This window comes from Siniperca chuatsi, linkage group LG9, assembly GCF_020085105.1.
Source record: "Siniperca chuatsi isolate FFG_IHB_CAS linkage group LG9, ASM2008510v1, whole genome shotgun sequence".
Lineage (NCBI taxonomy): Eukaryota > Metazoa > Chordata > Actinopteri > Centrarchiformes > Sinipercidae > Siniperca > Siniperca chuatsi.
In genome coordinates, this window is record NC_058050.1 from 21,508,154 (window position 1) to 21,521,249 (window position 13,096).

Genomic DNA, 13,096 nt, shown 5'->3' on the forward strand with positions numbered 1-13,096 from the left:
CGACTATTTGCTGAATGAAGACTAGTCAGTGGACTTTTGTGCATATTTTCCTTTCACCGTGTATCTACTTATATCAGGGCTCTAATGATTAACTTAATGTGTGATAAATAGTCTAATGTGTGTAAAATGTGTCTGTAAGCCTTGATGCTTCTGACTGTGGTTTTTATTTAAAATATGAGTTACCAACATTGGGGCTGTCTGTAACAAATGACTCAGTGAGTGTCAGTGATTTTATGCAGACTTAGATAAGGCCTAAACTTATCTCCACATCTCAATTGCTCAAATAGGAAAAAGGTTTAATTCCTGCATGGTTATGTTTTCGGTTGTGTCCGTATATTTTTTAACGAGTCTAATGACTTGAAAACTCATGTCCATTAATTCCTGTCCCTGCACCCATACTGTTTCTCATGTTCCCTGCACACTCAATTCCCCCTGTTCCTCCTCTCTTTCCTCTATCCTCCTTCATCCCTCTCTCCACTCCCTTCTCTCCCCTTACTCCTCCATCTCCAGCCCAGCTCTAGCCTCTTGTCAGAGCAGTGCTTGCATCGGCACTCCTACCCCCATTTCCTCTCCTATACCCTTCTCTGCCCCACCTACACCTTCCTACACTCCATGCTGCACCCCACGCCGCCTCTCCCTCTCTCTCTCACTAGCTGAGTCCTCCACCAACCTTAGGGACTCCACCAAGACCACCAGCACTTCTCTAGGCCTGGTGCGCCTCCTGCTGGAGCATGGGATTTCTGCCTCAGTGTATGACCCCTGCAGCTGGGACCGAGGGTTGGATGCCAGTGGAGCTTCAACACCCGTGGGAGGAGTGCAAGCGCAGAGGAGCAGCGACACACCAGGGGAGACTGAAGTCAGACGATTGGGGAAACGCCCAAACACCCTCCTCCTCCAGCCCTCCACCCCACCCAACTCCCCTCGTTTCAAATCTGCCTCCTCCACCAACACCTGCCCAGTTTTTCACTTCAGCCCTTCCAATGATGACCCGCCATATTACGACACCTTCCTCGCCTCTAAACCAGCTCGTACCATTCTGAGGGAAGTGCTGGGGGAGGCAGAGAGGGAGCGAGGGGGGCAAGCAGATGATGACAGCCAAACAGAGATGCTGAAGCTACGACTTGTGGATAAACTGAAATGTTTCCGCACCCTCCCCCCTCTTGCTGCTTCCGTTTCATCTGGGAATACTCTGTTAGCCCACTTTGGCTCTGCTGGACTGGGGAACAGTGCACTCGGTGGGGGGCTTCCAGGTTTGAATGCAGGGCTGAGGAGGAATCGAAGCTATCCTGCCATGGTAGGGGCCAGTATGGCTATGAAAGACCCAGGAGGCCCCCCCAGCACAGAGATACTCATACCACATACGATGCAAACCCCACATACTCAACACACAGTGCACACCCAGGAAATGGGCAAAATGCAAATAAATCCCACACTGGTCCCAAAGGCCGTACACATACCACAGACACTACATGCACTGGAAACAGTCACACCACAGACGATAATACAGAGACACACCAGGCCAAATGACGGACTGTGGGATTCAACAAGCAATTACCAACACAGTGATGATGAAACTGCAACATAATGGAAAATATTCAGTGTATTTGCCCATATTACAACACGCTGCAACTAGCATATTTTACATTAACATACACATACGACATTATTACACATGTGCACACAAATTTATTTCCAAAACCAAATACCCTACAAAACTGTATAGACATCCTTCAGCTATGGAGTATTCCCAGACCAAACAGCTACACTGATGAACAATACAGTCCACCTACAGACTCTACTAAACAGTAAGTCATCTTTCCTAACCAGCCCAAACTCCAATGATTTATTTAAACAATCATCAGTCTGATCAGTGTAAACTGAATGAAATGCTGGTGAGTAACCCAGTAGTGGCTGACACTGTTACAGTATGTTATATACTGTCAGGCCAGACTCATGATGATGGAGTATGTTGCCTTCCTCTGTGTCCATTGTAATTGTATATTGTATAAGTTGTATATGCAGTATACTGTGTCATATATAGTATGATATTATTAAAGGCCCAATCTGGTACTGCAGAGCTTTCCCACAACCCTTTTTTAAGTCTCATTTTCCTTTTCAACCTGAATGAGTGCACTATTGAAAAAAGGCAACAGATGAATTTTGAATTACTTAAGTACTGTATTGGCCCGAATATAAGATTGTTTTTTCTTCTGATTATTTATGAAGAAATGGGGGGTATTCCAGGACTACATAATTACTCATTCACAGCAGATGTTAGTTATTTTAAAAAAGTGCTCATGGGTCGTTTGTAGCCTTAATGCAGTTCTGTAGAATCTGAAGAAAGCATTTTCCCCATTAACGACACGTCTGCAAAACTGCTGACAGGGCGCACTGTAAACAAGGTCTTTTTAGTCTTTGGCTTTTGAATTAAATATTTGATGTTTGTAAAAACTTTGTCAGAGTGCACAAAGGGACTACTGCATTGACTGTGCATCATGTTATCTCAGTGTTCAGTCTATGGCTGGGCAGATGGACAGAGAGACTAATATCAAAGCCAACCAGGAGGAGGAAAAAGCTTCTCTGCCATTGTAAAAATAAAAACAGCCATACATATGTAGTAAAGCTGGCTGCTAGTCCTGAACGGGGTTAGCCTATTACCAGAGTCTTTATTTAGCTAAAATGCTGACCCACTTTAACCATATTTGAATGTTTTGCCACATTTAAATAAAAATACAGTACAGTGGGGGGGAAAAAAAGTTTAATTTGCCTTACTGGTGAAATGAAAACATTGTCATCTTATATTTGGGCCACTATGGTATTTTTAAGACTTTAATGGTTTGTATCTGCATTTTATTGCACCTGAGTTTAATGGAAGTTTTAATGTTGGCACTAGAGATTATTTTCTACCAGCACTTTTTCCCCCCTCTTTGTATGTATCTGTAGTTTCAAAAATAATCCAGATTGTGGCTTTAATGTGTCATCTTGCTGTGACTTACTGTTCTTATGTGCCTAAAAACAGCTAACATACTGTATCTCATTGGAGTATGGGGTTGCATTTTTGTTTCGTTTGATTACTTTATTATTTTAATTTTAATTGTGTCTGTGTCTATTTCTGGCTCTTCTGCTAATGAGTCTGAGTGAAGCATCTCCCTCATTTATAATCCACAGGGACATGTAGCACATAAACCATAATACAGACCAGGTCCAGCTACACAGACAGCTGTTAAAACACTGTGACACCAGAAAACAAGAGGCAGACCGGCAGAAAATGCCACTTGTTTTGTTAAATTTTAATTTTGGAGCACCTCCATTCTTTCCATACTCATCTAGTCAGTATAGAACAAGCTTGAGGAGGATGACAAATGTAGAGTGATTTGAATCAATTGTGACTGATGCAAGACATGACCACAAACAGACTATTATCACTGATTTACCTTTTTTCCCCCTCCATATTGCTGGTATAAACCTAGATCACATGCATACATTCTGACACCATATAATTTGTTTTGTCAAAATCAAACAAGCGTGTGGGTGAAAAAATAGCAATATTAGCATTATAAAACTTGTACGTTTCTGAATGTAACTGTAAAAGCAGTGACTTGAAATATCCAAATGTTGGTTTTAAGAGCAAGACACTGAGCTTGTTGCTGAAGGGAAGTTTTTGGTATCACTGACCCAGTTCCAGCGTCCATCTTCGGGAACACCGATCAGACATTTTGTACACTTTCTGTAAATCTTAACTCGGCTATATTTGAAAAGAGAGCAAGTACCACTAACCTCACACACACTTTCAGGCAACAGAAACACCTCTGTAATTTCATTTGTCCGATCCCTCGTACAGCATTTTGATCCCTCCTGTACTCGGGCACTTATGCTGAATCATGCAGGTGTCGATTAAAGTCTGGAGTTGGACGTTGGGACTGGGCCACTGACTGCTTGTCTGACGGACAGTGAGTGTATAGACAAAATGGCTGGCTCTGATGCTGGCAGTGATTTGTTGAAATCCTTAATGATTAAGGGGTTAAACTAGCAATGTTATCGAGTGGGAGATTAATAATCATTAAATATATTTATTAAATACTTGGATTGTTAGAAGCACGCATATAACTGAATGTCCATTGTACATGTTTTAAGTGAAGGACTTTTGCAGATTGTATTTATATTTTGAACTGACATTGACACTGACATTTTTAATCATTTGTCATTGGATGGTTTATGTTGTTATGGTTAAATGATTGCTATTTCACTTCTGGCACTAGTAAAATGGCTTCATAGAAACATTTCCAGTTAAAACAATGGGTACAGGTAGATGTCTACAGGCTTACAGTACATTGATGCTGCCCATTATTTCATAACAGTTGCACATTTAAGAGAAAAAAAACAATCAAGACAGACATTTACAGTATTTAGGAATGATACCAAGTGCTAAGACTGAAGCGACAAGGAGTTGGTGTGTTTGTGTGTGTGCTTGTTTTTTTCTGTGTGTCAACTGAATCATCTGAATGTAAGTTATTACAAACAGTAATCCTGCTGTAGGGCCATATATTTGTGTACAGTATGTTGATTTCTGTTGATATTTTTCAGTTTGTGTTAACCTCAGAAGGGGAACGATTACATTGTAAATGAATGCAACACAAATAGTCATGCTAACTTTTTTTTTTTCAAAGATAAACTGTAACAGTAGAACAAAAACACAGGGAATTAAGTTGTTTATTTTAGTAAAGAGGAAAAGAATCTTTTCTGTTCAGGGACTGAAGTGTTCTATTCTACAGAACAGAGTGTACCGTCAATAAAAATAAATACATAAAGACTGACTTGTTGCCTTTTTCAGCATAGAATAATACTATAATAATAATGTCATTTGCTGTGGACAACTTAACTCAACTTTGACAGGATGGGAAAGTTTTGCTGATTTTATACCTCTGCTTCAAGGATGTTGATCATACGCCCTTTGCTGCAGAGGACTGGGAACAAGTTGTCAACCCTGATAAATCACTTTAGTAATAGGGATGGGTGATATGGTGGAAATCAGTATCACATTATTAAGAACATTTTCCAATATATGTCATAATATGGCATATCTTGATACAATCCCACTACAAGGTGATAAATAATATTAAATTATCGACTCCCGTCTGGACTACTATGACTCCCTGCGTCTGCCACCAGACCTCTGCAGCTAGTCCTGGCCTCTCATGTTCAGCCTCTCCAATTTTTCACACACCATTTTATTTCTCGATTCACAACACTGGCTCCCTGTTACAGATTGCATTTAAGGATGCAGTGCAACCAAGGGAACTTCTCCTTCCTACCTCCAAGCCATTGTCAAACACTCAGACACGTCCATTGCACCCCTTTGCCTCTGCTACCTCATTCTCCTTTGGGTACAAATAATGTTTTTTCTGTCTGCACATCATTTGTACACAGATTTCCTGTCTTTATCTCACCATTGATTTGAATGCAGCTTATGCGTAACCTGAAGCACGCAGCTTCTCCACTGTTAACATTTAACCTAGATCATGGCATGCAGTGGCTGGACCAGTACCATTCTTAAATCTTAAAATACTAATACTACATGACCAAACTTAGGTGTTTTACAGGAAATTCCCCCTCAGTCATCTTAATTTCCTTATCAATTCTAAATCTTTACTTTTATTCTTGCAGTTGTGGTCAATGAAATGTCTTAATTCATAAACATAATACTGTATATTGATGTAGTTACTTTGAATAGGACAGAAGACTAGAGTGCAAGTTACAGCTTTATTCCACAGGGAGGCAGTGTGTGTCAGAGAACAGAGCTGACAGCTGGTGTAAACACGAACCCCGGCCAACTCTAAGCCTGGAAAAGAAAGCAAACCAGCACAGAAAGATTAAGAAATGCACCCAGTGTTGGTCTAGCAAACCCAAATGTACTCCTCCTGGTCTCAGAATGAAGCAGGTCTTTCTCTTGGGCTTCTTCTCCATCCTGTCTTTCCTACATGGTGTCTCAGTGAAGACGATCAGACACAGTGAGTGCACAACCACTTGTTTTCTGTTCAATTATAAACTAATGATAATAAATAGTTTATTGTTTATCCACTTGGTTTATCTTACTGTTTTGGCAAACTGAATGGAGATAGAAAATCAGACTGCACAATAAAATGATGTATCAAAGAATAGCGATTATGTCCTCTTTCTTAATAAACTGATTCCCAAACCAGAAGTTGTCAAAGTAGAGAGACAGAGTGAGAGATGGTAGAGAGGCAACTCAGACGACGGAAAGCAAGACTGCAGCTGAATGATGGAGAGAGCTGGGGATGAAAATGAAGAGAGGGGACAGATGGATATAGGCAGCACTGGATGGTTGTGAAGTGGTTTTTGACACTTAGACACTTAGTGGAGGACTAGCAGGTGTGTATGTGGTCCCACAGGGGAAATTAGGACATTCTGCAGAGTTGAGTCAGTCAGGACAGAAAAGTAAAGACAAGCACAAAGAATGAGGGAACTTTTATTTCTCTTGGTCAGCTTGTTTAGTAATGTAATGTCATGTGCAGATTAACATTGGTCAATATTGGTATATATTGTCATCTGTGGAGGAAGGTGATCAGCTTGCGATTCAAGACTGCAGCAGACTTTAAGATGAAAGAGTCCATGCAGTTTTGAAAATCATTGTTATTGTAAACTGAGTGGACATCATAGAGAAAACATATCAACTGAAACAAATCTTACAAAAGACAAGGTTAATTGTCTCCTTCAAGTTAAGATACAGAATATGCTCCATGAACTGCCCTTAAAACTGACTCTTAGAAACCGTCTTTCCCTCTTGCAGACATGTGTCCTGAGGTAAAGTGAGTCTGAATCTCCACTGGGCTCTTCTACTTCAGCTGCTGTGCGTGCTTCACAGCCAAGATTGCTCAAGAGACTCTTGGGCACGGAGTAAAAAACATCAGCTCGGAAAGACGGTCCACTTCAGTGACGGGATGTGTGATCATTTCCTCAAGAGGTGAAGCATGATGTGCTGCAGAGCCAGCGTCCTTCAGCAATGATCCTTCACACTGTGACCAAAAGGAGGGTTTTCCGGCTTGTGTAATCGGACCAAATGCTGCCAGAAACCTCAGACGTAGCCATTGGAGCCCGAATATGTACTGCATTTTTTGACAATGCCTATATTTTGTGATATCAAACTGTTGAGCTCGTAGGTGAAATACTTGTGTTTGTGTTATTTCTGTGGAAAGGGCACACTTAGCTTCCTCTGTTCAAATGAAGATTTAGAGAAAAGAAATCCAACAGGACTGATGAGGCTATGATGTAGGAGAAATGTACTGAATCCAATGGCTCTATGACTGCACACATAATGACTTTGGTGATCCCCTGACTTTTCATTCAGCCCCACCTGCAGGTTTTCACTTATCATTTGAATATCTCAACATCTACTAAAACTGCACAACCATAAGGCTGACCATTTGTGGTTTTAAGTGAGATGTCTAAACAACTATTGGATGGATTGCCATGATACTATTTGCAGACACTGATGTCCTCCACAGGATCAATTGTAATAACTCTGGTGATTGCTTAGCTTTCCATCTAGCGCCACCACCTGGTCAAATTTTCATTTGTGCAATACTTGGATTTATTATCTGAAAAACTAATGACACTCCCATCAGCCTCAGCTGTGCTTTGTGTTCAGTGCTAATTAGGAAATGTTAGCATGCTAACATGCTAAACTAAGATAGGGAACATGGTAAACAATACTCCTGCTAAACATCAACATGTTAGCATTATATCATTGTGAGAATTTTAGCAAGCTGACGTTAGCATTTAGCTCGAAGCACCGCTGTGACTAATTGCAGCATCACAGAGCTGTTGGTGTGGCTGAATACTGTTGTTATACTGTTGTTTGCTTTGCATTCATGATCACTGAAGAAGCTAAAAGCTAGAGCAAGATGGTAAAAGACATTAAAGCACTTGCTTTACTGTGTTACATGTCTACAGCAAGTATATTGTAACACCTCTGTGTAAAGTGTGATTTAAGTTACTTTAAGATTTGTAGACTCATTGTTTTTTGCTATTCTCATGTTAATTAAGCTGTGTGGATACTGTGTGCACTAGGTTCATTTTATTGTTGAACTGACCGTCTCTACGGTCACTGAACAAGCTTTCGATTTGCCCAATTCACACATTTCTGGAGAATTCAAAACAAGTTCTACCTTTAAAGCTTCACTTGATCGATTGTTTTGGTCACTCTCTTTCTCTCTGAGAACCACACAGACACCCACACACACACGCACACACACACATACTCACACACACACACACACACACACACACACCATGTACACGCGTGCAGACACAGACCAGCTGTAGGGTTTAAAGTGCACCCATTACAGGTTTTCTAGTCCAGTGTAAACATCTGAAGCATATGTTCTCTGGACAACCAGAAGTAATAAATCTGTGAGAGTGATTGTTTGAGATACACAGTTGTTGTTTTTTTTTGAGTCATACTAATAATTCAGTGCAAGTGCATAGTTTATTCATACATGTAACTGTGTTAGTGAGAGTGAATGTGAGTATACACTGATCAGCCGTAACATTATGACCACTGACAGGTGAAGTGAACACTGATAATCTCATTATCTCGAGATATATTAGGCAGCAAAGGAACATATTGTCCTCAAAGTTGATGTGTTAGAAGCAGGAAAAATGGGTAAGTGTAAGGATTTGAGCGACTTTGACAAGAGCCAAATTGTGATATCTAGACGACTGGGTCAGACTGTCTCCAAAACTGCAGCTCTTGTGGGGTGTTCCCAGTTTGCAGTGGTCAGTACCTGTCATAAGTGGTCAAAGGAAGGAAAGGCGGTGAACTGGCGACAGGCCATGGGCGGCCAAGGCTCATTGCACGTAGGGAGCGATGGCTGGCCCGTATGGTCCGATCCAACAGACGAGCTACTGTAGCTCAAATTTGTGCAGTGTGATGCTTTGGGCAATGTCTGCTGGGAAACCTTGGGTCCTGCCATTCATGTGGCTGTTACTTTGACACGTACCACCTACCTAAGCATTGTTGCAGACCATGTACACCCTTTCATGGAAATGGTATTCCGTGATGGCATTGGCCTCTTTCAGCAGGATAATGCGCCCTGCCACAAAGCAAAAATGGTTCAGGAATGGTTTGAGGTGTTGGCCTCCAAAATTCCCCAGATCTCAATCCAATCGAGCATCTGTGGGATGTGCTGGACAAACAAGTCCGATCCATGGAGGCCCCACCTCGCTAACTTACAGGACTTAAAGGATCTGCTGCTAACGTCTTGGTGCCAGATACCACAGCACACCTTCAGAGGTCTAGTGAAGTCCATGCCTCGAAGGGTCAGGGCTGTTTTGGCGGCAAAATGGGGACCTTTTTATTAATCCTGGTCACACATTTTACTGCTCATTTCTTTTTTCTTGATCTGTGTGTCTTTTTGCAGTTTCTATAGATTAGGTCATTTTCAGTCAAATTCTATTATGCACTTCAGAATTGTAACATTTTGAAGATGGCATGCAAATGCATACTCTGCTATGGAGCTCATAAACTGAATGCTTGAGTGTTATGTCATTAAACTTTTCCCCCTCCCTGCTACTTCTAAAGAAAACACAGAAACCTGGTAATCTCTGCACAGCCTGACTAAATGTTTATCAGTGACTTTTGGTACTTTCAGCCTGACTCACTAAATGCAGCATCTGACTCTGTGATGTCGGAGCAGATATTAAAAAGTTTGAGATTGTTCTGAATTTTTGCATTTCCTCATTTTAAATAAGTTAATTTTAAAAACATAACATGCATTTACTTTTACAATACTTTTACTGTGCTGGATTACACTTCAGTTCACCATAGCATATCCAGACCTAATAGTAATGAGATGTTAATTAACCTCAGTCAGAGCCTCTATCTCATTCATATTTATATTGTCATAGCATGGACATAAATCTTTTATATTTCTCAGTCTGTAAGTTTTCTGCAGCTAAACTTCCAGCCCAAAAAAGTCACATTTTTATGAGTTGTTGATTTCCCCTTTGGCAGCCATTTATTATGAATAGCCTGCAGTGTATTGCCAATGATTTAGTTTGGTTACAACAGCATGAAACATCTTTAATACACAGCAGACCATGGATTATCCAAAAATGTGGCATTGATTGTGGAGGGAGATACTACAGTGGTTACAAAAATTCAGTAAGCTCATCTGTTTGTTTGTTTTATTCAGCATTTACTGTAGCTGCATAATAAAGAAATAGGGTCCTCCAGGCACTTGAGTGTGACACTCCTGTTGCTTCATCACTATGTATTTATGAAGACACTTCCAGACTGCTAATTGGCTGGTGCTGCTAACAGTCGTCTTTATTTCTGTTACCTATAATTACCATAAGGATTGCTAATAAAAAAAATTTAAATCATGAAGCTACACAGTAAGGAGACATACAACACAATTATTTCCAGGTGCTGTCATCACATTGATGGTTATTGAGATGTTTAATTGGAATATAATGATATAATTGGTTTGTGCTTTTTGCTGTTGAAGGTAGAGAAGGGACATACATTCAGTGAAATGACTCCATAATGTCAGTTGCACAACAAAATATATTTCAAGTTTGCTAACATCTAACAGCTAATATTAGCCACCATAAGCTACTGGTTATACCAGACCAACTAAGGCTGTTGCAACAAACCCCCTGAGTGTAGTAAATTGAGCACAGGTGTGTTTTACTGCTTATGAATTCAACTTTTCATTTGAAAGGGAAAAATGGGTTTTCTTCTTTCAAAAGTTTCACTTTATTGCATTTAACAGAACTAACATTTTGGCATTTCAGTCCCTCAGGGCTCAGAGCTTTGCAACAATTGCAAATTCACTGATTGATATAGTGTATACACGATATGACCTACAATATTACAGAGCTGCATTCTGGCATTAGAGTTGGTATTGTCAGTAACATTCCACTGTATTACCACACTACTGTATATGTAATAAGCTAAGATACTGCCTGTATGGATGTGTTTTGGGTTTTTCTGAGTTGCAAAGCCCCAAAGAACAACTGGCATACTGAAAGTTCAACTTAATTGAAAAATTATTGGCTACTGGTGTGCAACTTCCATCTCCTTTATTTTCAGTCCAAAGTCAGCACCTCTTTGGCAGTGCTGCACAGCATCACTTAGCATTCATTTCACTTTAATCTGATCTGTTTTTCATTCAGTCTGGTTTTAGTTGTGTCAGTGTAACTCTGAAGAGATTATTGTGTATTAGGTCACTGTGTTCGTAAAAAGTCCTACTAATATACTGCATATATTCTCCTCTAGGCATTTCGAGCCATGACACAGATCTGGAGTTCTTATTAATTGATTACACTTATCAAGTGTCATTTTACTCATGTTGTAATTGAAAAATTGTCTTCAGTATGATAATGTGTATCAGTTGCCTATTGTGAGAAGCAAAATGTAAGCCATTATCCAAAATACCGTTGTATCTCTCTATCTTTTTCTCACACCTTTGTGTAATCACTGTAATATTGTGATTGTTTGAGACAATATGAGCACAAGATAACTATCTTCAATTAATCTATTAGCAGCAGGTCCTGAAGGAACAACAAAATGAGAGTTAATGTCGTCTACTGCTGTGGCCTCTGAATGTGAAATGTGTGAGGCTGCTCCGTTCATTATGGTTTCATTGTGACAATTTTAACTATAACAATATTTACATTTGATTATTAGAACTTGCCAGACAGCAAATTGAATCAAGTCAAATGAAGCAGAATTGCATTTCTTTCAGTCTGCCTGGGAAACAAACATGAGCTGACATCAGATGCCATCAGCTTTCTTGGGGTAAAACCATTTTGTTTTCCTTGTGACTGTTTCTGACAGCTTGGGTGAAAAAAACTGATACTAGTGTGAATGACAACTAAATAACTACATAACACATAAAAACGTAATAAAATCCCACCATTTGTGCCATGTTGCAGCTTTTCTCCTCCACTACAGAGTGGAACAATTTAATTAGATTATACACGACTGAGAAGAACTAGAATCATTTCCATCCAATTTTTAAATTCTGGTAAATTAACCTGAATGTGAACACCACAGAATGAGAATAAGACAGAGAGGAAACCTCCCTGATATGTCATGCTAATCTCCTTGCTGCAGTGAGATCAAAAATTAGCTTTTTTTTCTCCGTTTGATGGAAAATAAAGTTGGAGAGGTCTTCACTGGCTGCCAACCAGTATGCTCCCAAACGATGTCTGTAACAGTCTTGTCATGTGTGTACAATTAACATGGCACCTTTGCAAAGTGGGGACCTATATTTAAAATCCAAAATCTCCCTGTGTGTCTTTCTCTGATCCAGGGTCACATTACAACCGCTGACCCTGATATATTCATCACTTATACGAAGGTAAGTCTTGTTTTCTCTGCTCATCAATGTCAGAAAGTATAAAATCTCACTTATAAAATATATTGTTCATTACCATATCGTACAAGGTAGGGCTGGGAAATAAACTGAAAATGTGCAGAAAATGACATTATGAATCATCTACCTAATTTAAGTGAAGTAAATAATCATTCATCATTCGTCATTTGTAGCGCACCCTGATGCACCTGAAAGTAACTAGATTTCATCTAGTGTAAAAGTGTGTGTGTGTTTTCAAGCTAAATTGCCAAAAATGAATTGGTTCCATGTTCGCAATTGTAATGATTTTCTGGTTTTCTTTGCCTTATGTGTATCTTATGTATCTTTGGGTTTTAGACTGTTGGTTGGACAAAACAAGCAATTTGAAAATGTCACCTTGGACTCCAGGAAGATGTGATTTCACTATTTTCAGACATTATATAGGACTAATGATTAATCGAAAATGAAAATAATCGTTAGCGCCAGCCCTCGTGTGCTTGTCCACCGTGAGTCTACCATGTCCTGATAAACGATATAATTAACTATGATTGTAACTCAGATACAACACACTGTTCAAATGAGAAATTGCAGCTGGGGGATGCAGCTACAGCAAACAAAGCTGAACGTAAAAAGCGTTGGACAATAGTTGCACCTTAGAGCGGAAACACAAGCCATTTGTCCCTTCACCTGAAAGACACCAATGTCATGATGAG

General features: G+C 39.9%; 1 protein-coding gene across 7 annotated transcripts in view; it reads left to right on the forward strand.

The window, feature by feature from the left end:
• Positions 1 to 4,811, forward strand: part of trak1a (trafficking protein, kinesin binding 1a) — a 39,501-nt gene extending 34,690 nt beyond the window's left edge. For 6 of the 7 annotated variants that reach the window (XM_044206619.1, XM_044206617.1, XM_044206622.1 and 3 more), the window contains one exon: positions 511 to 4,811. In XM_044206619.1, coding sequence (XP_044062554.1) covers positions 511 to 1,585 — 1,075 coding nt within the window. In that variant the 3' untranslated portion in view covers positions 1,586 to 4,811. The remainder of the gene's footprint in view (positions 1 to 510) is intronic. The other variant, XM_044206623.1, reaches the window with a different exon arrangement.
• The last annotated feature ends 8,285 nt before the right edge of the window (positions 4,812 to 13,096 follow it).